Source organism: Tamandua tetradactyla, chromosome 7 (genome assembly GCF_023851605.1).
Source record: "Tamandua tetradactyla isolate mTamTet1 chromosome 7, mTamTet1.pri, whole genome shotgun sequence".
Taxonomy (NCBI): Eukaryota; Metazoa; Chordata; class Mammalia; order Pilosa; family Myrmecophagidae; genus Tamandua; species Tamandua tetradactyla.
The window spans coordinates 170,475,312-170,500,525 of record NC_135333.1 but is presented as its reverse complement, the minus strand read 5'-3'; the positions used below and the strand labels follow the sequence as shown (position 1 = coordinate 170,500,525).

General features: G+C 40.1%; 2 protein-coding genes across 14 annotated transcripts in view; both read right to left on the bottom strand.

The window, feature by feature from the left end:
- GAS2L3 (growth arrest specific 2 like 3) overlaps nucleotides 1–3,540 on the bottom strand; it is an 80,732-nt gene extending 77,192 nt beyond the window's left edge. For 6 of the 7 annotated variants that reach the window (XR_013155955.1, XR_013155956.1, XR_013155958.1 and 3 more), the window contains exon 1: nucleotides 3,444–3,540. The gene's annotated coding sequence lies outside the window, so the exon portion shown is untranslated. Of the gene's footprint in view, nucleotides 1–3,079; nucleotides 3,371–3,443 lie in introns of those variants that run through there. The other variant, XR_013155957.1, reaches the window with a different exon arrangement.
- A 9,960-nt stretch (nucleotides 3,541–13,500) lies between these two features.
- NR1H4 (nuclear receptor subfamily 1 group H member 4) overlaps nucleotides 13,501–25,214 on the bottom strand; it is a 93,328-nt gene continuing 81,614 nt past the window's right edge. For 4 of the 7 annotated variants that reach the window (XM_077111763.1, XM_077111764.1, XM_077111761.1 and 1 more), the window contains 2 exons: nucleotides 16,143–16,256; nucleotides 13,505–14,631 (listed from right to left, as the gene is read on the bottom strand). In XM_077111763.1, the coding sequence (XP_076967878.1) occupies nucleotides 14,390–14,631; nucleotides 16,143–16,256 (356 nt within the window). In that variant the 3' untranslated portion in view covers nucleotides 13,505–14,389. Of the gene's footprint in view, nucleotides 14,632–16,142; nucleotides 16,257–25,214 lie in introns of all 7 variants that reach the window. The other 3 variants (XM_077111759.1, XM_077111760.1, XM_077111758.1) reach the window with 1 other exon arrangement.

Sequence of the window (25,214 nt, the reverse complement as noted above, 5' to 3'; positions counted from 1 at the left end):
CTTAAAACTCTAAATAAAGTAAGCCCTTCTAAAATTATACTTTCTTACAGAAAAGTTTATGTTGTGTTAACAGTAAGCAAGTTAGCACTTCAGCAGTTTCCGACACATGATTGATGGCCATATCGTAAATGCCTATGAAGCTGTCAGCATCAAAGGTAAAATTACACGTACTATATCTGGTATATTTTATTACATTCTAATTCTTTTAAAATTAATAATTCATTTGTGAAACACATGGTAACTTTCTATTAGCCAAAACCCTGCAACAATGTAATAAACTGAGAAAAGGTTTGAGATTTCAGAAGGAGACACACTATAGGAAATACATTTAAAATCATTATCTCATAGCTTTTGCAATGTGACTGTGTGATTGTGAAAAGCTTATGTCTGCTGCTCCTTTTATCTACAGTACGGACAGATGAGTAAAAAATATGGATTAAAAATAATAAATAATAGGCGGAACAAATGTTAAAATAAATTGAGTAGATTGAAGTACTATTGATCAATAAAAGGGAGTGGTAAGAGGTATAGAAAAAAATAGTGGGAAAAAGGTCAAAATATATTGGGTAGATGGAAATATTGGTGGTCAATGAGAGGGAGGGGTAAGGGGTACGGTATGCATGAGTTTTTTCTTTTTATTTCCTTTTCTGGAGTGATGCAAATGTTCTAAGAAATGATCATGTGATGATACTGTGACCCAACAAATATACACCAAGTATGGAATGTTCATATGTTATGACTGTTACTGTTTATATGTTGTTTTGTTTTGTCAACAAAAATATTTTTTAAAAAATCATTATCTCTATCTTGTAAACATTACTTTTGAAGCATTTCTCCATGACAATTAAATTCCAAAAAATCTATAGGGAAAGTTAATGTGAGATAAACTAGCTGATAGATTCGAGCTTTCCGATTTCTGAAATTCTATCACGGGGTTCATTAGGTATGTAAAGAGACATCTAATATCAAAGTACAAAAGCAACAATAGAAAGAAATTAAAACACACACATACACACATATACACATTACTATAAGAAATTAAAGCATAACATCACATATTAACCTTCTTAATAAAAAGTCATCTTGAAAAAAATTACTGAAATAACTGAAACTTCTCATCTTCAAATGACACTGAAATATTACAGAAAAAAATAGAAGAATGGCTGCTTAATGAAAATATAGTGAGCAAACAAAACTAAATGAGAAAATATTAGGAAACACTCCTGAACTGACCAATTCTCCAAACATCATCAGACTCATTTAGTTTTTTACTCATATGTATTGTTGACATTATTCTCTTATAACCTGATTTACCACCACAAGCTATTTGGCATTGTTTTTTAATTCATAAATTATTCAAAATAAACCCATACCCAGGACAGAAATGAACCTGGGACAGACAACCCTGTGTAGGGGCTGTACAGGGAATCTGCTTAATGTTAATTAATGAATATTAATGCCATGGAACATTGAATTATATACCTCAGAAAAAAAACACTTAATTTTAATCTGCATCCCTGTGGGTGTGAACCCCTTGTAAATAGGATCTCTAGAAGACAATGGTTTTAGGTAAGGTGTGACCCACCTGAATGTGGGTGGGATGAGAGTGGGTCTTAATCTGGATTGCAAGAGGCCTCATAAGGGAAAGGAGACACCCATGTGATGTGAGGCAAAGACTCAGGCCAAGAAACCCCAAAGACTGCACAGCCAGCACCAGACCACCAGCCTTTGGGGGGAAAGCAATCCTTGCCAATATATTTTATTTTGGACTTCTTCTAGCCTCAAAACCATGAGCCAATAATTCTTGTTGTTTAAAACAACACATTGTGTGGTATTTGGGATGGCACACTCTAAGGTAGTGGGATACAGAAAAGAGAGTGTACCCTGGAGTGAGACAGCCCAGAGGGAATTCATTCCAGGATGACCTTGGTAAATTATTTCCCTTCTCTGAATTTCCTCATCTATAAAACAGAAATAAACCAACTACATTGCAGGAAGATTGAGAGGTTTAATAATAATATTTAAACAAGCCCCTAGATCACAGTACTTGGCACATTCTAGGTAATAATGTGTTTAATAAATAATGAGCATTTACTGAGCCACGTACCGTTTAAGCGCTTTGCATGTATTAACCAACAAATGATAAAGATCACTATTAGTGGTAATGCCTTCACCTGCTTCTCTCCACTTTTTGGGGACAGCTGACAACTTCTCATCTACTTAAACCGCATAGTAATAAGTATGGTTGCCAATCAGGTACCGTCCTCATCTAGTTACGTGGATTATTTCATTTAATCCTCACAGCAACCCTGGCACCAATAAGATTGGAACTATTATTAACCTTCTTTAGCAGATTAGGAAATTCGGGCTTAGTAAAAATTAAATAACGTGCTTAAGGTCACAGGGACGGTAAACTCTGATTTCAGTGCTTACATGCTTAGCCACTCTGCTACATTAAAACGACTGCTTTTTAAATCAGCAGTGTCCTGATAGCAGACTCGCACAGCCACTCTTCAGCATCAGATGTAATTCAATGGGCTTTGGAAACGCACGAGTCAAACACCACGACACGGGTCAGTAACTACACCAGAGGACTCGCACTAGACTTTCCGTTTCTTCATTCAAGTGAATTCCAACATCCTTCCAAAGTGAACCCAGGGCGAAAAGAGTTCTAATTCCTGATTACATCAGTGCCAAGAGAAGCGATGGGCTGGCAGCTCCCTTCTGTCTGAGCTCCGCGGGGGCGAAGCTCAACCCCGGCTCCGACCCATACTTGGAGACGCCGGGACCGCACGCCGCCCGGAGTCTGGGCTTCAATCCGTCGGCGTGAAAAGACGAGCAAGGAGCATCGGGAAGCACACGCCCTCCCAGCCTCCGCTGATTCCCGGGCAGCCTCCCGCGCCGGCCCCGCAGACCCAGGGCGCTCGGGCCTCCAGTAGGAAGCCCTCGTTCCGCAGGTCTGGGCCCCGCGGGCTGGAGGGACCCCAGGGGCACCAGGCTGGGAGCCCCGCCGTTCTCTTCACGCGGCCAGGGGGCTGCATCAATTCGAGGGTAATGGCGAGAAATCGGGAGGCCCTACCTGCTCCCAGCGCCGTGGGGACCGGGCGCCCCTGGAGCTCCTACACGGGCCTCCCCCTGGGTTCCCTCTTTGGGCGCTAGAGCCCCCAGCAAACCTGTCGCCCCTCTCACCTGCGCAGGGAGGGCAGGTAAAGGCTGGCAGAACGTCACCTTGACGGTCCCGGGGCCCAATCAGAGCACGCGGCTCCCCCGCAGAGCCAATCGCAGAGCGCCCGGGATCCCGCGGCGCCGGGACCCAAGCGATCCCCCGTTTCAACTCGGCAGAGGCGCGGGGCAACTGCAGTGCTCAAGCTGAGGCGCGGCGGCCCAGGGAAGGCGAGTAAGAGCTCGCGAGGGAAAGAGAAGGCACGCGGGAAGGTACTCACCCGCCCTGACGCGGGACGGCCGCGGCCCCCGGCGCCACCGCATCGCGACTCAATCTCTGCGGAGCCGGCACGCCCCCCCCAACCGCCGCCGACTCCGTCCCAGGGTTCGCCGCGCCTCTTTCGAAAGGACCAATCGGAGGCGCGAGCGCGGGCGTGGGCGGGAGGCCCCGCCCCGGGGCAGCACGGGATCGGCGCGAGTCTGTGAGTCTGTCAGCCTGAGGCCAGCGTTCCCGCCTCGCCCGCAGGGGACGCCCCCGCGGCGCCACGCGGCCCGGCCGCCCCCGGCCGAAAGGCAAAGTGACCTGGTTAAGGAGCGAAGTTTCCCTGTCGGCCCCTTAGCGCCGGCCCCTCCCGTTTGGCGCGGTGGGAGCAGAGGTGAATCAGCCTGTCCTCGGAGGGCCCGGGAGGAGTCCTCTAGGCCGGGATGGCGGTGGACGCCGAGCCAGGGGCAGAGACTGGCCTGTGGGAACTGTCAGCATGGGCAGGTGAATGGCGAAAAATCAGCAGCCAAAGGCCGGGACGCCTGAGCCTTGGCCGGGCCTTTCCCCGCCTGTGAGCTGCGCGGTCGGCTCGCCCTCCGCGCCTCGAGAAGCGAGGCTTGAGCTGGAACTTGGTCTCTCCGGTGTGGACGCCCTTCCCCTCGGCTCGAACACCCGGTGTGGCCTGCTGAAGGAACGAACCCGAGTGAGGCGGCTTCCGCCCTCGGGGCCCGCGGACCGTGTGAGAGCAGCTCCCAGCAGCCCCGAGGGTCAGGGCTGTGAAGGATGCGGCGGAACCCACAGGAGAGAGGGAGCTGGGGGAAGGAGTGCTTTCCAGGCCGAGGGAGCATGCACAGGCAAGAGTCCGGAGATGTGAGAGCACGTGGAATGTTCTGCAAATAGTAGTTTTGAGTGACTAGAATTTGGGGTTTGGAAGACAGATGAAGCTGGAGCGATAGGCAGAGGTGCAAGGCCCGGTGGTGTGCTCCGAAGTTTAAATTCTTTCCTGCAGGCAATTGGGGAAAATGACTATTACCTAAAGTAGCTCAGAGGGACGGTAAGGAAGGAATGTCTGCAAATAAGTGTCTGAAAGGCACGTACCTGGACTTGGTTATCAGGTGATGGTGGTACCTATATAAGGGATGCAGGGAAAGCAAACTGGGGGAAGAGGAATGCGTTTTTATTAGGGGCATGTACGGAAGATAGAACCTTAGGTCTGAAGCTGTTTGGTCTGTGCAGGAGATAACAGATTTGAAGTCACTTCAGCAAATATTATTGAGCATGTATTTTGTACCAAGCTTAATCCTAAACACAAGGGGTCCTGCTCTTAGGACGCTTACATTCCGGTCGTCTAAAAGTTGACATATAAGTGGTAGTTGAGCCCATGGCAAGGTGTTCACTTTTTCTTGTTTATTGAGGTGGATCCCGGAACATTTTGTGGCATGTGATTGCAATAGATCAGCTTTCATAGACATGTTTTTCAGATCAACCTTTGTTTTATGGACTGTTTAAAACTAAAGGGAAGTTTGTCATTCCACTTCATTTAGCGAAATTTGGGGGTTGAGTTGAAGCTTTAACTTGGATTTGTTGAACTTTAACAACAGAATATGTGTGCTTCTATACAGAACCTTATGAATAAATAACTTGTATTATAGAGATCTGCTTTGATTAGTCATTATTTGCTAACTAGTCTTTTATTTTTTTCTTACATGCATACACTGTGCCGAAACATTTGAATATCATTTATTAAAACAGAAACTGCTATATGAGGTCTGTAGACAGCTTTTCTCTCCCCAGCAGCCCCTTCATTCTCACACACACCTACTCCCCACATTCTATTTCTAGGCCATTTACTGAAAGTTTGATAGGAGGGTATTTTTAGGGTTACTTTCTTTTTATTCCCATTGTCTATTTGGTTTATTTGATAACTTCTCTACCTTTTAAAGAGATGGCATGGTGGTGGAAAGTGAATCGAGAGTTAGGAAATGTGTGACATCACTTCTCTCTAAGCCCGTATTCTTTACTGTTCAATGTGATTGAACAGAACTGGTTCAGTGTGATTGGGTGGAGAGATCGTTTCTAGATTCTTTGATTCTTGTTGCTTTTTTCTTCTGTGAATATATGTACATAAGTCTTCCTTGTTGCTTTGTCAACTTACATTAACTCCAGTAGAACCCCACTGCCTCAGCACACTCACCATCTTAGTTATCTTGATTTTAACACTGTAATTAGTAATGAAGGGTTTTGTCTGATAAACGCAAGCTACTTTCATGTATGGGTTTTCTAATTGGTGGTTAAGTTAAAGGCATATTTTAGAGGTTCTGTCTTTACTTGAAAATGACATTGTAATAACATGCAGAGCAAGCTTCACCAGTTTGCTTCCATCAGATGATATTCTATTAGTTCTGACTTTCCCAAAACTGAGATGTGCCTCACTTTAAGAAAGTACTATTTGGAAATCTAACTTTTAGAAGTTATCACATTGTAAATAATCATTTATCTGACCAAAAAGCTCTACAGAATACAAAGATGTGTCTTTTATGATCATATACCTTTGGATACCGAAACATGATTTGGCTTTTTCATAGCCCTAGAAGAATGCTTCTTTTTCTTAAAACATACCATAGCTGTTAGATTTCTTTCTCTATTTTGCTTTTGTTTGGTTTATTGTTTGATTCTATGTTTTTGTTGTTGTTGCTGTTGCATGGTCAGGCACTGGGAATTGAACCCCAGTTTCCGGCATGGCAGGCGAGAGCTCTGCCTGCTGAGCCACCATGGCCCACCCTGGTTCTATGTTTTTGTCATTGTTTTATAAGTGTTTTTAATGGTTTGAATTCTTGAGTATGGATGAGTGAAGTATTGGGTGAAGTCTTTGGGCAATAGAGATCTTCATTAATTCACAATTAATTGAACTATTCATTCAGTAGATAATCTGAAAACCAACCACACTTAATACTGAGTTATATTTTAAAAGAATGTTGCAAATTTGCATTAACAAATATATTATATATTTCACTGATAGGAAATTTTATGATAGAAGTTGTAGTTAATACTAAAATATTGTGTTATATCTATATCTGGAGAGCAGTCTAGAAATCTGAAACATAACAAATATGGCTATACTCAGCTTCCCGTTCCTCCACTTCATGTTTAAGATGTAGGCACAGCTCTGTATAGCAGTCTAGCTCGTGTGAGACTCTCACAGAGCCAGTTATCCCTAATAGGCTTAGTTATATGTAATAGATGTTTTAGTTATATGTAATTGTTCTAGTTTGCTAGCTGCCAGAATGCAGTATACCAGAAACAGAATGGCTTTTAAAAAGGGGAATTTAATGAGTTTCTAGTTTACAGCTCTAAGGTGAAGATACTGTCCCAATTACAACAAGCCTATAGAAATGTCCAATCAAAGCTATCTAGGGAAAGATACCTTGGTTCAAGAAGGCCGCTGAAGTTCAGGGCTTCTCTCTTGGCTAGAAGGGTACATGGTGAACATGGCATCATCTGCCAGCTTTCTCTCCTGGCTTCCTGTTTCACGAAGCTCCCCAGGAGGCATTTTCCTTCTTCATTTCCAAAGGTCACTGGCTTGTGGACTCTCTGCTTCTCGTGGTTATGTCGTTCTTCTCTGCTCTCTCTGAATCTCTTATTCTCCAAAATCTTTCCTCTTTATAGGACTCCAGAGACTTATGAAGACCCACTCCAATGGGTGGAGGCATGTCGTCACCTAATCCAGTTTAACAACCACTCTTGACTAAATCATGTCTCCAGGGATAATATCTGATAACAGTTTCAAACATACAGTATTGAATCGGGATTATTCTGCCTATACAAAATGGGATTTTGATTAAAACATGGCTTTTCTCGGGTCCATACATCCTTTCAAACCAGCACAGTAATAGGAAAAAAATCCTCAAACTGCTCAAGAAGAAAAGGAAATGTATTGTCATACAATTGAAATCCCAGGATAGAATTCTAAAATTCAGCAAAGCTTGATGTAAGATTTCAAACGATGGCACCAGATTCTAGTTTTCATCTGTGTTTTGGTTTGCTAAAGATGCCAGAAATGGGTTGCCTTTTACAATGAAGACTTATCAACTTACAAGGCTGGAAAAATATCGAGCTCAGTGCATCAGCAGGACAATACCTGGAGTCTGAAGACAGGCTGCTGGCATCCTGATAACCTCTGTCACATGGGGAGGCACATGGCTCACGTCTGATGGCCTTTCGCTCCTGGGCTTCATTGCTTTCAGTTTCTGATTCCAGTGGGTTCCTCTCCGAGTCTATCTTATCTTCTTCAGGACTTTTCTTTATGAGCTTCTCTTAATTTCATCTCTTAGCTTCTGTATTTGTCTTATTCTCTTGTAAAGGACTCCAGCAAAAGGTCCCACCTACACTCAAAGAAATGGATTAAAAGAACATGATCCTTTCTGGGGTGTATATAGTCTTCAAACCACGACAGTCAGCTCGGCTTTTCATCTTGGCTTCATTCTCACGTTTCTTCTGGTTACTTACTATTTTATTCCCATTGTCTATTTGACTTGTTTGATAACTTCTCTACCTTTTTATTTGATAACATCTCTAGGAAGATGACTTCCTAGTTCTCCCTCCTCTTACATTCAAGTCTAGCCCAAAAGAGTGAGTAACTCTGTATTTATTAGTCAGGCTCTAGGCAGAACACATAAACCACTCTCGGTGTTTCAAACAGAGGGAATTTAACACAGGGACTTAGCTTCACAGGTGATAGATGAACTGAAAAGATAAATAGGAGCTGATGAGAAAACCCAGAGATGAACAACTAAGAAAGTACTACCATTCCTAGGGCTTATAAATTCAAAGGAGGAGTTCAGAAGCCAGGGCTATCTGATGAGGACTAGCAATGCTATAGAGTTTTCCCAACAGTATTGGGAACCATGTTGGATACACAGTCATTACCAGAGATGATATCTGAGGCAGGGAGGGGAAGAGAAATACCGTGCATTTCCCCGTATTCCCATCTTCCCTTCTGTTGACTGACCCTGGCCAGAAGAGCCAGCTGACATGGGAACCTATGAGTGCACCCTAAGAGAAGTTAGGCCTACCTCCCAATATGAGCAGAGAGGGGAAGGGGAGGGAGGGATCTGAGTATAAACAGGATATGTTAGGGTTTTGTTGTAATAATGCTGTACAACAAACAACTGCCAAATCTCAGTGACATACAATAATAAACATTGATTTTTCTTGTTCTTGGATCTGAAAGTTACCTCACTGTAGAGGAGTGGGGCATTGCTGCAAGCTGTACATTGGATTTAAGTCTCATTCTGGGACTTCTAGTTATCAGGGCACACTCTGTGGCAGATGGCAGAAGCGCAAAAACAGCAAGCAAAAATACATGGAAATACATAATGTCTGCTAAGATCTAGCACTGTCATTTCACACATTCTATTGGCCAAAGCAAGTCATATGGACATGCTCAACATCAGTCGATGGATGTGTATTTGCCTTGTGAGAGGCATTGCAAATTCACAAGGCAGAGGGTATGGATGTAAAATTCAATTACAGGGAAAGAGTGAAGAATGTAGAATAATAATACAAAACACTTAGGCAAATAACCAGCACAGTATTTCCTTAAGAATACTCCAAGGAAAATATCTCATTTTCTCTGAATGAGTCACATCCCCAATCTGCAACCAGTGACTGTGACTTAAGATGTGTGATGCTCTGATTGGCTGTGCCTTTGTCACATTGCCAACTCTGTAGCTGGTGTAATCAACACCATTCAAAACATGTGGGCTAAGGAGTAAGGAGTAGGTGGTTTCCCTGAGGAAATTAAATGTTCCTACCAGAAGTAAGTGGAATGGATTCTGGGAGTTCAAAACAAACAAGCAAAAAAGACATCCACTATAGTCAGCTAACACCCAAATGTGATATGGGACAAATTACTAAGTTTATTGTTTTCCACATTAAGGATTAAAATGTGAACCATATTTGAACCATAACAAACTTCGACTTGACACTGAAAAGGATTTTTAAAAAATTAGTTTTCTTGTAAAAAGTCTAAGAAAAAGTAAAATTCTATTGCTATAGAATCTTTTCTCATCAGCAAAGAAAAAACCTCCAAACTTCAAAAGCAGCTATTCATACCCAATCGTTAAGGAAATGATTGTCCACAATATTGGAATGAACTAAAAAGTCCCTGTCGTGAGAGAATGGTGTTGAAGCTAGACCAAGTCAGGAGAAAGTAAAGTGCAGGAGAAGTCATGTCTTGTGGGTTTCTCAACCTCGGCACTAATGATATCTGGGCAGGCTAAGTCTTCCATGTGGATGCCACTCTGCCCTCTGTAGGATGTTCAGCAGCATCCCTGGCCTCTACCCACTAGATGCCAGTTGCACCCCCCAAGGCAACACCATGCAGATATTTCCAAATGTCCCCTCAGAGATAAAATCATTCTGGGTTGTAACCCACTGGGAAAGATAGGAGGGAGAAAAGGAAAACAAGGCAGAAACCTCCTTATTTCCCCATTTTTAAGTTTTTCTTGTTTCTTTATCATCTCTTTCTTTCTCACTTGATTTAAGAAGTATAGCACTCTGGGAAAGGCATTTTATCTGAAAGCCTAGAATTTAGACAGGGGGAAGGAGTTGAGACTGGAGTGGGACCAGATGGCAAAGGGTCCCAATTGCCAATTTCCCTACCAAGGAATTCAGATTTTTTGCTGAAGCCAATGGGAAAACATTAAGAGGGAGGGAGTTAATCTGTTAACTATAAACAGATTTGAAGTTAGAGATTGCTCTATTGACAGTGTGGAAAAAGTTCCAGAAAGGTGTATATTAGAAAGAGGAAGATATGCTTCTTTCCTAGCACTTACCACAATTAGTACTTATTTCTTGTTTCTCTCTATTACTAGATTATAAATATCATGGGTTCCAGGACCCTATTCCAGTTTTGTTCACTACTGTTACTCCATTACATCAAAGCTCAAGAGATGTTTGGAAATATACAATATCAGCATGATACTCAATTATTTTAATAATAATAATAATAATAATAGCAGCTGTTGTGACCTGAATGCTCAACACTGGCATGTACCACTAAGTAGACTGCTTTGGACACATTATTTTATTTATTCTTTGTACCAACCCTGTGAAGTAGGAATATTGTTCACATTTTATACATGAAGAAACTGAGGTATATGAGAGGTAAAAAAGGTTTCCAAGGTCACATGGTAATTAGTGCCAGATCTACTTCCTTGATAATCTGTATTAAAGATATGCATTTTATAATCTTAAAGCCAGATTCCACTTCCATACTTCTGCATAGATATGATACCTGATTATCATTTTTTTTACTGTGGTTTTACACTTTATCTTGCTTTTTTAGCTTAAAGTCTTAAAACAATTCTTTCTGGAAAAAAAATCCATTAGTTTTCTACGTGAGAGGCATTGCTGTAGTTAATGTAAGGTCTCAAGCACTTGAATATATCTGGACCAATAGCTCTGCCTGTAGTGCCTCATCAGTTTCAGCTCATTTCCCACCACTTTTCCCACAAATGTCATGTGATCTGGAAACACCAAACCACTCTCAATTCCCCAAACTGGACATCCTCTTTCAGGCATTCAGAAATTGAGTTATCCATCTTAAATGTCCTTTCCTCACCAGTCATCTCCCCTTATAGGCCTGGCAACTTCCTACTTACCCTTCATTCATCAGCTAAGCCCTTTAGTGCTAACCTTCCAGAACAGACTCACTGTGAGGTCTGGATAAAAATGCAGGTTCTGCACCACCATACCCCAAAATTCCGATTCTGTATGTCTGAGGAGGGCCCAAGGAATCTGGATGTTTAACAAGCTACCCGTATGGTTCTAACACAGGTGATTTTCAGTCCTGATTTTAGCAAAGCAGGAGTAATGATCTCATATTGTATAGTTCAGAGATTATAAAGAATATTCATTAGATTATCACATTTGATTGTCCCAGTGATCCTAAAAGGTAGAAAATATGTTCCCTTTTTGCACATGCATTGAGGTATGGAAAGAATAAGTGATATATTTGTCAGGGTTCTTGTTTGCAAGTTTCAAAAATCCAATTTAAACTATCTTGAGTTAAAATGGGAAATGTATTAGCCCATAAACTGGTTAGTAAAAGTGTGTTCCACTCTGTCTGATTTCTCCCAGGGAAAGCTTTAGCTGGTCTAGCATGAACTACATGCCCATCCCCGTATTCCCAATCACATTAGCCAGGGGATTAAAATTGAGGGAAGAGTGCCATCTCCAGAAGACATAGGAAGAGATGAATGCTGCGCAAGCAACAATAACATATATTCATTACTAATGACTTGCCCAAGATGACATACTTGGTTTTTGACCTTCCTATCCTAACTTCTTTCTATGAACAATAACAAACTTCGACTTGACACTCAGAAGCAGGCACCTCCTACCAGGTCAGGCAATATTTATTCATTAGCTCTTTCATGTATTCAAATATTTATTGAGCATCTACAATGTACCAGTCACTGTTTTAGGTCTGTGAAATGCATTACTGAACAAAACAGACTAAGATTCTTCCCTTCATGGAACTTAAATTTGACTCCTGCAACTCATTTTGTATGATCCTCAGCCTGTCACCAATCTCCAATCTCCTGGGCCCTGTTGCTCTGAGGCGCAGGCCAGACAGACAAGTGTCATGAGAAAATGAGGAAGAATCAGACAAGAAGCTACATGTGGATGGGTTCTTAAATGCTGGAGCTTGATCGTAAAATGGAATTGTTCAGGATTTCCCCAATTTCATATTGTATTCCAACAAAAACAATTAAGCACATGACTAAAATATGGTTGAATGTTATATATCTTTGTAGGACTTTTCATAGAAATGCATTTTAAAATTAGAAAAACAAAAAAATCTGCTTGTGTTAAACACACACACACACACACAAACACACACACACACACACCTGGAAAAGAGGATGTATGGCCCTGCAGAGATTAAAGCTGCTGTGCACCTGGCTCATCCAAAATCAAAACAGCCAGCAAAATAAACAGTGGGAAGTGAGATGTGGTTAAGCAATATGCTGGCTGGTAGAAGGACAGAGGCAATGCTACTGAAAACCTGCTCAGGGCCAGGGACTGTGCTTACTGCTTTCTCACCTTGTCTCGGGAATGCTCACAACAAAACTGCAAGACAGACGTCACAAGGCCTTGGTCCACTTGATTTCAGAGTAACTGTTGAGGAGAGCTCCAGTGTCTCACTGCTCTGTACTGCTCTCCTGCATCAAGCTCCAGCCCTGGGATCTCAGGCCCCTCAACAGCGCAAGGACAACCAGAGTGCAGGGGAATCCATGCCTTCAGAGGCCATGTTCCAGCAGGGCGAGATGGCAGGTGCTGGATAAACGCAGCAGTCTCTCCATCCTCATGCGTGTCTGCGTGGTTCCTTAGATGACTGACCCCGTGGTCCACAACAGTTAGCAGCTCATTAACATCCCCTTTATAGGTTTCTCTTTCCTTCTCTATTTCACATTCTTCACTCTCTCACTTCTGCTTCCTGCGATGCTCCCACGTAAACTGCCTGTCCCATAGTCTTTGCTCAGACTCTGCTTCAGGGGGTCTGATGGGAGCAAAGAATAGAAGACAGTAGGCACCATCTTCATTTTGCAATGGTGAAACAGGCTTAGAAAGGGACAGTGTACCCCGCCCCATATTCCTGCAGTCCTTTAACATTTCCACAATCCCCCACTTTCTTTCCTTTGCTCTGGCCACCCTCCCACCCTCTTAGCCTGACCCATGAGAGTCCCGCTTATCCGTCGGAAATGCCACCTCCTCCACAAGGCTTTCCCAAATTCACGGGAGCACACATCACTTTCCTCCGCACCTCTTGGAAGCCCCTCCAGACAGCTTCTGTCGTAATCAACTTTAAGGATTCTGTGGAGTTTAACAAAAGATTCATGTACAAAGTGGGGACGTGAGGCACTTGTGTTGTATCAAATGGAATCCAGTTAACACTAAGCCCGACCTATTCCCTTTCCACAGATTAGATATTTTTAGGATTTCAGGGTTGGCCTAGAATTTTAATAATAATAAAAACTCTTTGCTTGCTAAGCAAGCTGTATTTTGGCTGACTTTGGGATAAAGGGAGATATAAGGCCATTATTTATAGAAGCTGTTTTATTATATTCACCAAAGGATATGGGGAGAAGAAAGCAACCGTATAACAATGAAGAAAGGAAATGAACTAATTCCTGCTTTGGGGGAAGTATACAACAGCTGTGCACTCAGCTGTAGGAGTGTTTTCAAAACGCAAAACAAAACAAGCAAAAAATGATTAATTAAATGCACTAAAGCCAATATTGAGCATTTTTAAAAGGGAATGCCCCATCACTGTAGTTATCTGCCTACTATGAATTTGTAAATGCTGCCTCAAGATCCTGGCTACTGAGGAAAGGGATTGCTTGAAGAAATATTTTATGTTAGATTCATTAACTTTTCTATTGTATGCTCCTCTCTTTGAATTTCAAAGAGAATGAAATGATTAGGGGTATTACAAATGAATGAATATTTATCAGGGCTTGTCCCAGGGATGAAAAAAGTGCTGTTTATGTTGTGACAGTTTTTTTTCTGTATAAGAATTTATATATTTTTCAAATTTGTTTCCAAAGAAAAGCCTGTTGCCATTATGTTTGGTTTATTGCTAAAATTGAACAAAACTATTTAACAAAATGTATGCAATAAGGTAAAATAAAGAACAAATTGACGTTTCCTCTTGTTTCAACAGATAAAGTTGAAGAAGCAGTCAATTTAATCAAGCTAACAGGGCATAAAGGATTCCCTGAAGCCTTGTAAAATACAATGTAGAGAAAATAATTCTACTTAGCCCCATATTTACAATTGTGGAAGTTACAGAATTACTACATAAATATTCAAGAATCTTGTATGAAATAAAGGGAAGTTATACATCAGATTTATATTAAGAGGAAGCTGAAGAGCTGGCCCCTTCCCCCGTGATGCTCAACACTGGACATCCCAGATTTCACACAGAAGTGGGGTAAACTTGTGGTCATTTGCTCTCCATGACATCAGCATCTCCGCATGGTTATGGTTGAATGTCCGCAGTTCAGTCAGGCGACCCAGGAGACAGGCAAAATGTTGAGGATTTTCAGGCTGATGAATCTTGCACAACTTTTGGAGCACATCAAGCAGCGGTTCCTGAAGCTTCTCTACTGCCTCTCTGTCTTTTATATATTGTCTATCTGTTTTGAAATTTAAAATGAGAAAAAAGTGGGAAAGTATTAATTTGCCATAATTATGGCAAAATTAACTTCTTTTGAGGCATAATTTGCACATAATTATATACTTACAGTTATTGTATAACTTGCACATATTGCTTATGTGTTCAACTCGATGAGTTTTTACAAACACACATATGCAATCACAACTAGATCAATATATAGAATGTGTATAGCTCTCCAGAAGACTTCCTAAAGCCCCTTTCCAATCAATACCCCCAAAAGGAAACCCATATTCTTAGATTCTCCACCACCTTACATTGGTTTAGGCTACTTTTGAACTGAAATTGAATGAAACATTATGCATTTTTTGGCTTGACTTCTTTAGCTTAGCGTTATAGATGTGAGATGCATCTCTGTGTGTTGCATGTAGCAGTTATTTGTTCTTTTGATTGCCATCTGGTATACTATTGGGCAACTATCCCACAATTTACCCAGTCTACTGCGGACAGATGTTTGGATTGTTTCCAGTTTTTGACCATTGTTGTAAAGTGGCTGGGAACATCCCTGTGCATGTCTTTGGTAGACATAAGCACCCATTCTGTAGGATAGATTCCCAGGAGCGGAATTGTTGGGCTATAGAATATACAGATGCATGACTTCAGTATGGACTGCCAAATGGTTTTCCTTCTTTTTTTAATGATAACTTTTTTTCATGGTAAAACAACTAAAGTAACAACTAGCTTCTTCCTCAGTGTCATATATAAAAGTGGATACAGGCTAATGTTGTACCTCTTCATTACAAATGTTAAACCTGGCATCACTCACTTTCAAATTATTGAAGTAATCCAAAAAATACAGACAACATTTTATGCACAGAGGTATTCATTTCAACATTATTAAAATAGCAAAAAATCGGAAAACATCTGGTAGAGATTAAATAAATGATTGTACGTCCATACAATGGAATATGATACATGCATTACAATGAACTTGCCAGTATAGTTTTTTAATGACATGGGAAAATAACTTTGAAGAAATGTGAACTTAAAAAAAGTTACAGTAGGTTCTCTACTATGCCAGAGAGACCTTCCCTGCCACTAATTAAAATAGTATTTGCCTATCACTCTCTTTTCTTATATTCTCATGTTCATATTTTGTGCAGCACTTATCACTTCCTGAAAAATTATTTTTATTTGTTTCTTCATTTAAGATTTCTCCCACCCTACTAGAATACAAATTCCTTGGGCACTGATACTGCTTTTTTTTTTAATGGCATTATCCGTAGGATCTAGAACCACAGTTAGCACAGAGTAAATGTTCGATATGAATTTATTAAATGAATGGGTGTGATGCTTTGAAAAGACTGAGTGGAAGTATGCAAATATATTAACAATGATTTAATTTGAGTGATAGGGTTATAGGCCATTTTACTTAAAAAATGTTTCTGTGTTTTCAAAAATTTCCTTAATAGACATTATTTCTGTTTCACTGAGAAAAAAGTGAATGGCATAAAAGTGTAACTTTGAGTTTACCTGGAGAGAGGATAACAATTGCTGTAAGCAAAGCATACTCTTCTTGAGTCATTTTCAATTCTCCAACACTTTTATAGAAACTAAACATAGGTGTTATATATTCATCAGAGATACCTATGGGGGAAAGGTGAAAAATTATAGAGGCATAGTAAAAACTTTGAAAGATTTTGAAAAATGTAAAACTACAAACACATTATATACATATATTAATATTTACATCTATATGCACATATTAAAATAATCACTATATATTATGTCCCAGACAAAGACAGGATATTGCACAGAAGATCAGCTCACAAAACTCTCAAAATATAATCTAATCAATGATTTGCATCTTTGATTTCAGCAGTGTTTTCATTTTAGTTACTAATATCTGATAATGAATGATGATGTTGTTGAATTGCCAAAAGAATCTCAGAATGATACCACTTTCTAGATGAGTTTTGTTTACCTTTTTAATATTAATGTCTATAATCAAGGCAACCAAAACTGGTTTTTCTCCAGTCCAGAAGTAGAAACAACTCCAATTAATAAATTGAGTAGGGTCTTATCTCTCTCTGAAATACCAAACCTGTTTATCCATTTGACTACTAGGCAATATCACTCGGGTGTTCCCTTTAAACTCAATATGTCCAAAATTAAAGTTGCCATGTACTGAACTAAACTCCCATCTTTCTCCAAATCCACGCCTCTCCTGGCATTCTCATTCTCAGTGATTGGTATCCTCACCCACCCATTTGCCAAGGCTTGATGCTGAGATTCACTCCTCCCTCCAGTCTGATCAGGTGCCAGCCCCTCTGGACTCTACCTGCCTACTCACTCTCACTTGTTGCTTCTTAATTTCCCCATTGTCCCTCACCTTGGCTTAGTTTAGGCCCCCATCTTTTCATTTACTGCAATCATTACCTCTCAATGATCTCTCTGTCTTCAGTGTGCTCCCCTTCAATCCATCCTCTATGCAGATACCAGAATGAGCTTTCTAAAACTCAAATCATATTCCATCTCCCTGATTACAAAACTTCAAAAGCTCTCAATAACTTTTGGTATAAAGTTTTAATTTCTTTTTCACATGAACTTCTGCAATATGTTGCTGCCTAGCTCATCACCCACACAATAATCAAAGTTCACATTTTCTGAGTACTCATTATTATTAGACACTTTCTAATCACCTCTTGTGCTATAACTTATTTAATCTTTTTAACATCTCACGAGCTAGGTTCAAAAAGGCTATGCAACTTGCCCAAAGACGTATAGCTGGTGGGAGGTGGAGCCAGGTTTCCAACCAAAGTTAGCAGACTCCAGAGTCCCAGCGCTAAACTACTCTCAGCTGCACTGCCTTTCTATACCAGCCTTTGCTCCAGCTACATTCAGCCTCTTGCAGTTCCCTCAACAATTTCCATTGCCAAGCCTTTGTCCATGCTGCTCTCTCTACTTGGAATATCTTCCTTCTTCTTTGACTAGCTACTCCTCATCATCCTTTAAGACTGTATCACCTCCTCTACTCATTCAACAAATATTAGTTTGATGTATGACTCCACTCCAGAACAGTCTTGGCCAAGGACTGTGGAGCCAGAAAAAAAAGACTGTGATATGAATTCTGTATGAATTAAAAAGAGGTGAATTCTTCAGGATTGGTCCAGACCAGAATAGACTCCTTAATTTATTCCCAAACCAGACCTAGAGCCATAGAGCTTCGGTTAAACCAAAGCAGAACAAAATTGGATTCCAGATGCAAAAGAACACAACTATCATCTAATACACTTCACGGATCAAAGTCTAAATAAATCCCCATGGTTAGAAGAGTCTACAAAATCTTCCTGAATGGAATTCTTGGCCTTTTGTTTTCTAGTCAAAATACTACACGATCCTCCCCCTTTGATATTTGATTCTTTAATTGATCCCAGTGGGATCTATGAACAACAGTGTCCTTCTTGAGCAATTTGGGCATAATGTAACTTGGAAGATTGCCCCTTATGCAGTTGTTGCAGATCTGGCTGACTATCCATGACCAAATTAGATACAACTTAAAATGCAGAGGGTTGAATGGTGAGTCTGGGAATGCCAGTCCTGCTTCCCCCAAACCAGTGGTTAACAGCTACTGAGTTAACACTTGGGCTTGAAATCTGATGCCATAACTTGATTTGAACACATTAATTAAACCCTAAACTTTAGTTCCCTCATCTGTAAAATGTGAATTATAACACCAGTAGTATATGAAAATGTATGTGAAGAGTGCATAGCACAATGCCTGGATCATAGTAAGGTTTCAATAAATGTTAGCGTAAATGATCATAATAACTGCTGTTATTGTTATGCAGGAGAATTGGATTACACATTTTTTCATCTGAATCTCAGTTAGATTAAGTTCATGCACTTTTGTCTTTATGAAACTATGTTGGTTATTTCTATTAACATTCAGTAATTTCCTAGGGATGAGTACAAATCGGCTGATCAGTGATTCACTTTAGTATTGATCTAGGGACTAGCGCTATTAAATTACGATCTTTATTTTCTCCTGAAGGTTGTTCTTTTCTGCCTTCCAAAAAACGGCATTCTTTAAGGCTTTCTTTAGCTTGGGATCTTGGGAATTATACCCATCAGTTATTATTGGTTACCTAAAATAATAATTTGTGACTGTGCCATTATTTTAAGTAATATATGAGGATTTGTAGATATTATGGTAGCCAGCTGTTTTGAAAATATTCCATTTTTAAGAAATCCTCTTGACTTAATTTTCTATTTCGTTTGTCTTCCTAAATCCACACTCATCTTCCAAAGTTGTTATATCTTGCATATGTTACAAAGGCCAAGAATGAAGTGTAGGGAAAATGTAGAAAAAAATAGAAGACTTATGAAAAACAATTTTCCCACAAGATAGATCAAATATAAACCTGCTTCTAGAATTAGATTTAATCATCAGAATTAATCATGCCAACATAAATAAAGTGGCGTTTCAAATGTTTATGAAAAAAAAGTTTATGAAGTGGTCATTTTTAAAATAAGTAATATAACAATAACATCATCCTGAAGGGGACAGCCTTTTCCCGTTTTCCTACTTCCTCCTCCTTTCTGGAGACCTGCTTAGTTTGCGTTATTTTTGTACTTATGACAATTAGCTGAGTTTTGATCACAAGAGGGGGCTGTTTTCCAACATACCACAAAGACCTTCTGGTGGAAAATTCAGTAATCAAAAAGAAGTTTGTTTCTGCTCCTCTGTTTCTTGTTTGTTTGTTTTCCCTTTTTAAAAAAGTGATCTGTGACTGATAAATTAATTGTTCAATAAGAAGACATATCCTTGGGTAACAACCACTTGATAGATTTTACAGTATGCTACTTTGTTGTTATTCTAAATGTAAATGTCTTTTGCTTTCCGATTGATTTTCTGGTTTTAACTGAGAGCAAAGATAAAGCAGAGTCTCAGTATGCATATGATACAAGACACATATCCTGATATTTCTTGGTATTTTAAATACCTATATATAATTAATTATAACTGACAGTTTCAAGATAGACAAAGAATCTTGCTTAAAATGATGCTATTTTTTCTTCAAAAATATGAAATTTGAAAATTTTCTAGAAATGTCCATAGCATAGAAGTTAAACCCCTTACTTGGCACACAAGGCCCTGTCTGTCTTCTGCTTTCCTTTCAACCTAAGCTCTCTCCACCCCAATGGAATCCTAGGATCTGACACCAATTCTTCTAGGTTCCTAAACTTGATTCTGTTTGTAGCTTAAACCACATATCCACCCTCCTTCAGGTCCTGTGCTATGGGAGAGGCAGATCCCAGCTCCAGCCCAAGGCACGGCCGCCGGTTGTCCCATTTCCTGGGTCAGAGGGTGGTAGGCAGGGACGGTGGTGCAATTCTGGGTCTACTGGAAGCACCTGAAAGAGACACCCAAAACCTGGAAGAGACTACTGTCTCTTTTTGCCTTTGGTCATTGTGAGGCCTGGATGGGATTCCTGGAACTGCTCAGCCAAGAGGTGACCAGGAGGAGAACCAGCCTGGGAAAAAGCCACTACCCCAGGGAGAGCAGAAAGACAAAAAGAATCTGTGCAGCTGAAGGCATGCTGAGCCCATGAATTAACAACTCTGGAGCCAACCTTCCTCGGGTTTCTTGTTTGAGCTAATACATTTGCTTGCCTTTTAAAGCCATGTTGAATTGGATTTTCTGTTACTGCAGCCAAAAGCATTCTAACTGGCAGCTTCCCCCCTACGGAGATACACATGTACGTTTTCATGCTTTTTTTTTTTTTTTTTTTTACCTGAAATAGAAGGTGGGGTCCTTGTCTACCTAGGGTCCCCCACTCACGTTTCAAGACCAGCTTTAAATTCTACTTTCTCTTTAGATTGCTTTCCGTCACATTGAAGCGGAACTGGTTGCTCACTCCTCTAAGTTCAATTCTATTACATCTACCAGAATTCCTTTTTATCCTCCCCAATAGAGTATGAAATTCTCCATAAACTTTATGAGAGCAGAAACAAGCTTGTTCTGTTCACTGCTGTGTCCCCATTATCTGGTATGTTGCCTGGCCGCACAAGGTGCTCCACAGGTGTTTCTCATTCATCTTTATATCCCTAATGACTAGCATCTTGCTAAGATATGAAAGGGGATCAATAAGTATTTGTTACATTAGGCAGTATTGTGCTTTGATAGTTTCTTGTGAGCAAGGTGACATCGCTTGAAATGCATGTGTAGGAGCAAGGGGTAACACTGGTGCTAAGAGGCAGTCCTCTACTCCCTCAGCTATTCCCCAGTGAGTCATTCGTGCCATACTATTGGCCCTAACAAGAAAGCTGCCATCAGGTTAGCAAATCAAAATGGGATAAATTTTCCCTTAGCTCTAGCGACTCAAAAAAAAAATATCTGGCCAAATTATGTCTTGTTGCTCATGAGTTGCAGGATTTGGATTGTCAAATTTTAGCGTCATCTCAATGAAATTCACCAATATTTGTAGACCTAGTATGTGTTAGGTGCTGTGCTAGTGATGGGAATACACAGTGCCCAAAGAGTTCACAGATTAGTGGAAGAGGCAGACGCATAAATAAATAAATAAATAAATAATATCCAAAACTGGATGATTTCAAAGGTTTGGGGGATATAGCTGAGGGGCAATGGGTACTGCCCAGCAGCAATGGAAAATTGACCGTGCATTATTTTAATACCTTCCCTTATTCTGAAGAAGCTTTCTTCCTATCATTTGAACTCCTTATTTGTCCATGCCAAAGTTATAATGTGACCACTTTGAAATGGAAAAGAAGAGATAAGCCTCAGGTGTTAAGCATTTGTCTTTCTCATAAATATTCTGTCCTTTCTTTCTTTAGATTTCCAGGCTTTCTTTCAAAGACAGTATCTGAATTCATCAATGGCTTACTCCTGCCCCTTTGGAAAATTTAGTTCTTATAATTGTTTCATTTTTTTTGCAAGTCACAAAGACTATAGCAGTTATATGTATATAGCAAAATTATATGTATTATATATTTAGAAGAAAAATAAGCACTGTATACTTTACCACATACAATACACTTCCATGCTACTATAAAGCATCTACACCTTCAGTACTCTTGTAGGAATTTCTCCTTTCTCTGACTTCATTGTTTCTATTAATTTTACCAAATTAACTACTGCTTATACTTGAGCTCTAATCCAAAGGGCAGAAACTGCATCTTAATGGGTCTTTATATTCCCTACCAGTTGACTATTGAGAAATGTTAGATATTGGTGAATGACAGGTGCAATATACAGAAAGAGCCTGGGTTCTGAGTCAGAGCACCCCGCGTCCTGGCGCACTGCTGACTCCAAACACAACTCCCCATCTATAAAATCGGAGTGTGGCACCCACTTTTAGGGGTTGCTGGCAGTACTAACAACATGATGCATGTAAAAGCAAAAAGTTGCAAAATTGTGAGATACATTGTCATCCTAATAAATACTTTATGAATTGAATATTCTATTTATTTCTATCATGGGAATAAGAAAAGTTCAAAAAAATACTATACTATTTCAGGGATTATTTATATTTGAAATTAGCAGTATGCCCTCTGATTAAGAGTTAACAGAACACTTCCGGAGAAGATGGCGGCTTAGTAAGACGCGCGGGTCTTAGTTCCTCCTCCAGAAAAGCAACTAAAGAAACAGAAACAATACAAAACAGCTCCCGGAGTCACGACAGAGACCAAAAAAGACAGCGTACCCCATTCTGGAACGGCTGAACGGGTAGGGAGAATCCACTGCTGTGAGATACCCGAGGGGTGCACGTTTTCCCGGCTGGGGTGGCTGGCGTCTGGGGTCCCCTCCACGCACGTGGCTCCCCGGTCTGACTGGGAACATTGGATAGCGGGGCCCTCCCGTCACGCTTGGCGTCTCGGGCCAGCTGGGCAATTTGGACCGGCACTCCCCCAAGCCACGGCCAGCGACCCCCGCCTCCACGCGCGGTTTCCCGGGCCGACTGCCCCGCAGACAAACGACCGCCACGAGCGCCACCTACTGGGCAGGAAAAGAAAAACAGAGCCCAGAGATTCCACAGAAAAACCTTTCAACCAGCTGGGTCCCACACCCAGGGAGATCTGATCAAATGCCCAGACACCAGCAGAAAATAATGGATGACGCTCGGAAAATTGAAGATATGGCCCAATCAAAGGAACAAACCAATAGTTCAAATGAGATACAGGAGCTGAGACAACTAATGCTGAATATACGAACAGAAATGGAAAAACTCTTCAAAAACCAAATCAATAAATTGAGGGAGGACATGAAGAAGATATGGGCTGAACAAAAAGAAGAAATAGAAAATCTGAAAAAACAAATCACAGAACTTGTGGGAGTGAAGGACAAAGAAGAAAAAATGGAAAAAACAATGGATACCTACAATGGTAGATCTAAAGAGACAGAAGCTACAATTAGTGAACTGGAGGATGGAACAACTGAATTCCAAAAAGAAACAGAAACTATAGGGAAAAGAATGGAAAAACTTGAGCAGGGAATCAGGGAACTGAATGACAATATGAAGCGCACAAATATACGTGTTGTGGGTGTCCCAGAAGGAGAAGAGAAGGGAAAAGGAGGAGAAAAACTAATGGAAGAAATTATCACTGAAAATTTCCCAACTCTTATGAAAGACCTAAATATACAGATCCAAGAAGTGCAGCGCACCCCAAAGAGAATAGACCCAAATAGGCATTCTCCAAGACATTTACTAGTTAGAATGTCAGAGGTCAAAGAGAAAGAGAGGATCTTGAAAGCAGCGAGAGAAAAACAATCTGTCACATACAAGGGAAACCCAATAAGACTATGTGTAGATTTCTCAGCAGAAACCATGGAAGCTAGAAGACAGTGGGATGATATATTTAAATCACTAAAAGAGAAAAACTGCCAACCAAGACTCCTATATCCAGCAAAATTGTCCTTCAAAAATGAAGGAGAAATTAAAACATTTATAGACAAAAAGTCACTGAGAGAATTTGTGACCAAGAGACCAGCTCTGCAAGGAATACTAAAGGGAGCACTAGAGTCAGATACGAAAGGACAGAAGAGAGAGGTATGGAGTAAAGTGTAGAAAGAAGGAAAATCAGATATGATATATATAATACAAAAGCCAAAATGGTAGAGGAAAATATTATCCAAACAGTAATAACACTAAAAGTTAATGGACTGAATTTCCCAATCAAAAGACATAGAATGGCAGAATGGATTACGACCCAGCAATACCACTGCTAGGTATCTACTCAAAGGACTTAAGGGCAAAGACACAGACGGACATTTGCACACCAGTGTTTATAGCAGCATTATCTACAACTTCAAAGAGATGGAAACAGCCAAAATGCCCATCAACAGACGAGTGGCTAAACAAACTGTGGCGTATACCTATGATGGAATATTATGCAGCTTTAAGACAGACTAAACTTATGAAGCATGTAATAACATAGATGGACCTAGAGAACATTATGCTGAGTGAGTCTAGCCAAAAACTAAAGGACAAATACTGTATGGTCCCACTGAAGTGAACCGACATTCGAGAATCAGCTTGGACTATATCATTGGTAACAGAGACCAGCAGGAGTTAGAAACAGGGTAAGATAATGGGTAATTGGAGCTGAAGGGATACAGACTGTGCAACAGGACTAGATACAAAAACTCAAAAATGGACAGCACAATAATACCTAAGTGTAATGTAACTATGTTGGAACACTGAATGAAGCTGCACCTGAAATATGGTTTTTTGTTTGTTTGTTTGTGTGTTTGTATCTTTTGTTTTTGTTTTTTTCTTTTTCCTTTTTATATATATATATTATTAGTATTATTATTTTAATTCTCTTCTCTATATTAACATTCTATATCTTTTTCTGCTGTTTTGCTAGTTCTTTTCCTAAATCGATGCAAATGTACTAAGAAATGATGATCATACATCTATGTGATGATACTAAGAATTACTGAGTGCATGTGTAGAATGGAATGATTTCTAAATGTTGTGTTAATTTCTTTTCTTTTTTTTGATTAATAAAAAAATTAAAAAAAAAAAAAAAAAAGAGTTAACAGAACAAGTTGCTTCAGTCTGAGAGACTTGCTTGTTTCCTTAATGTTAAATGATAAACTCACTCTGTGTTAGCAAGCCTATTGCATACTTACCATGTTTTATTATAACATGCAATTATTACTATTTTTATTAAAAATTCCTGCTTAAAAACATACTTTGCATTACAATACACATTAGGAATAAAATCACTGATGCCTTAGGATTGTGTAGAAACAACTCATCATCCACAAACTGGCCCAGATACAAGTTCTGAAGCCTCAATTAACATATACACTGTAATCCTCATTAAGTAAATGCAGCCCAGGAGACAGTATCTTTGTGTATGTAAGTGAGATTTAATAATAGTAAACAAAAAGAGTAAGAATTTGAAGAATAAGAAAATAAATTTCACAGACGCTATGTAAAGAGTTATGTAGGCATATTTTACTCTGGAGTCATAGGCACAATAAAACTAGAAATGTGTTATATTAGCATAAGAATAAAACGTTATTCAGAAAGGTCACCTTACAGGATCAGGATTTTATGTGGTGTGTGGGAG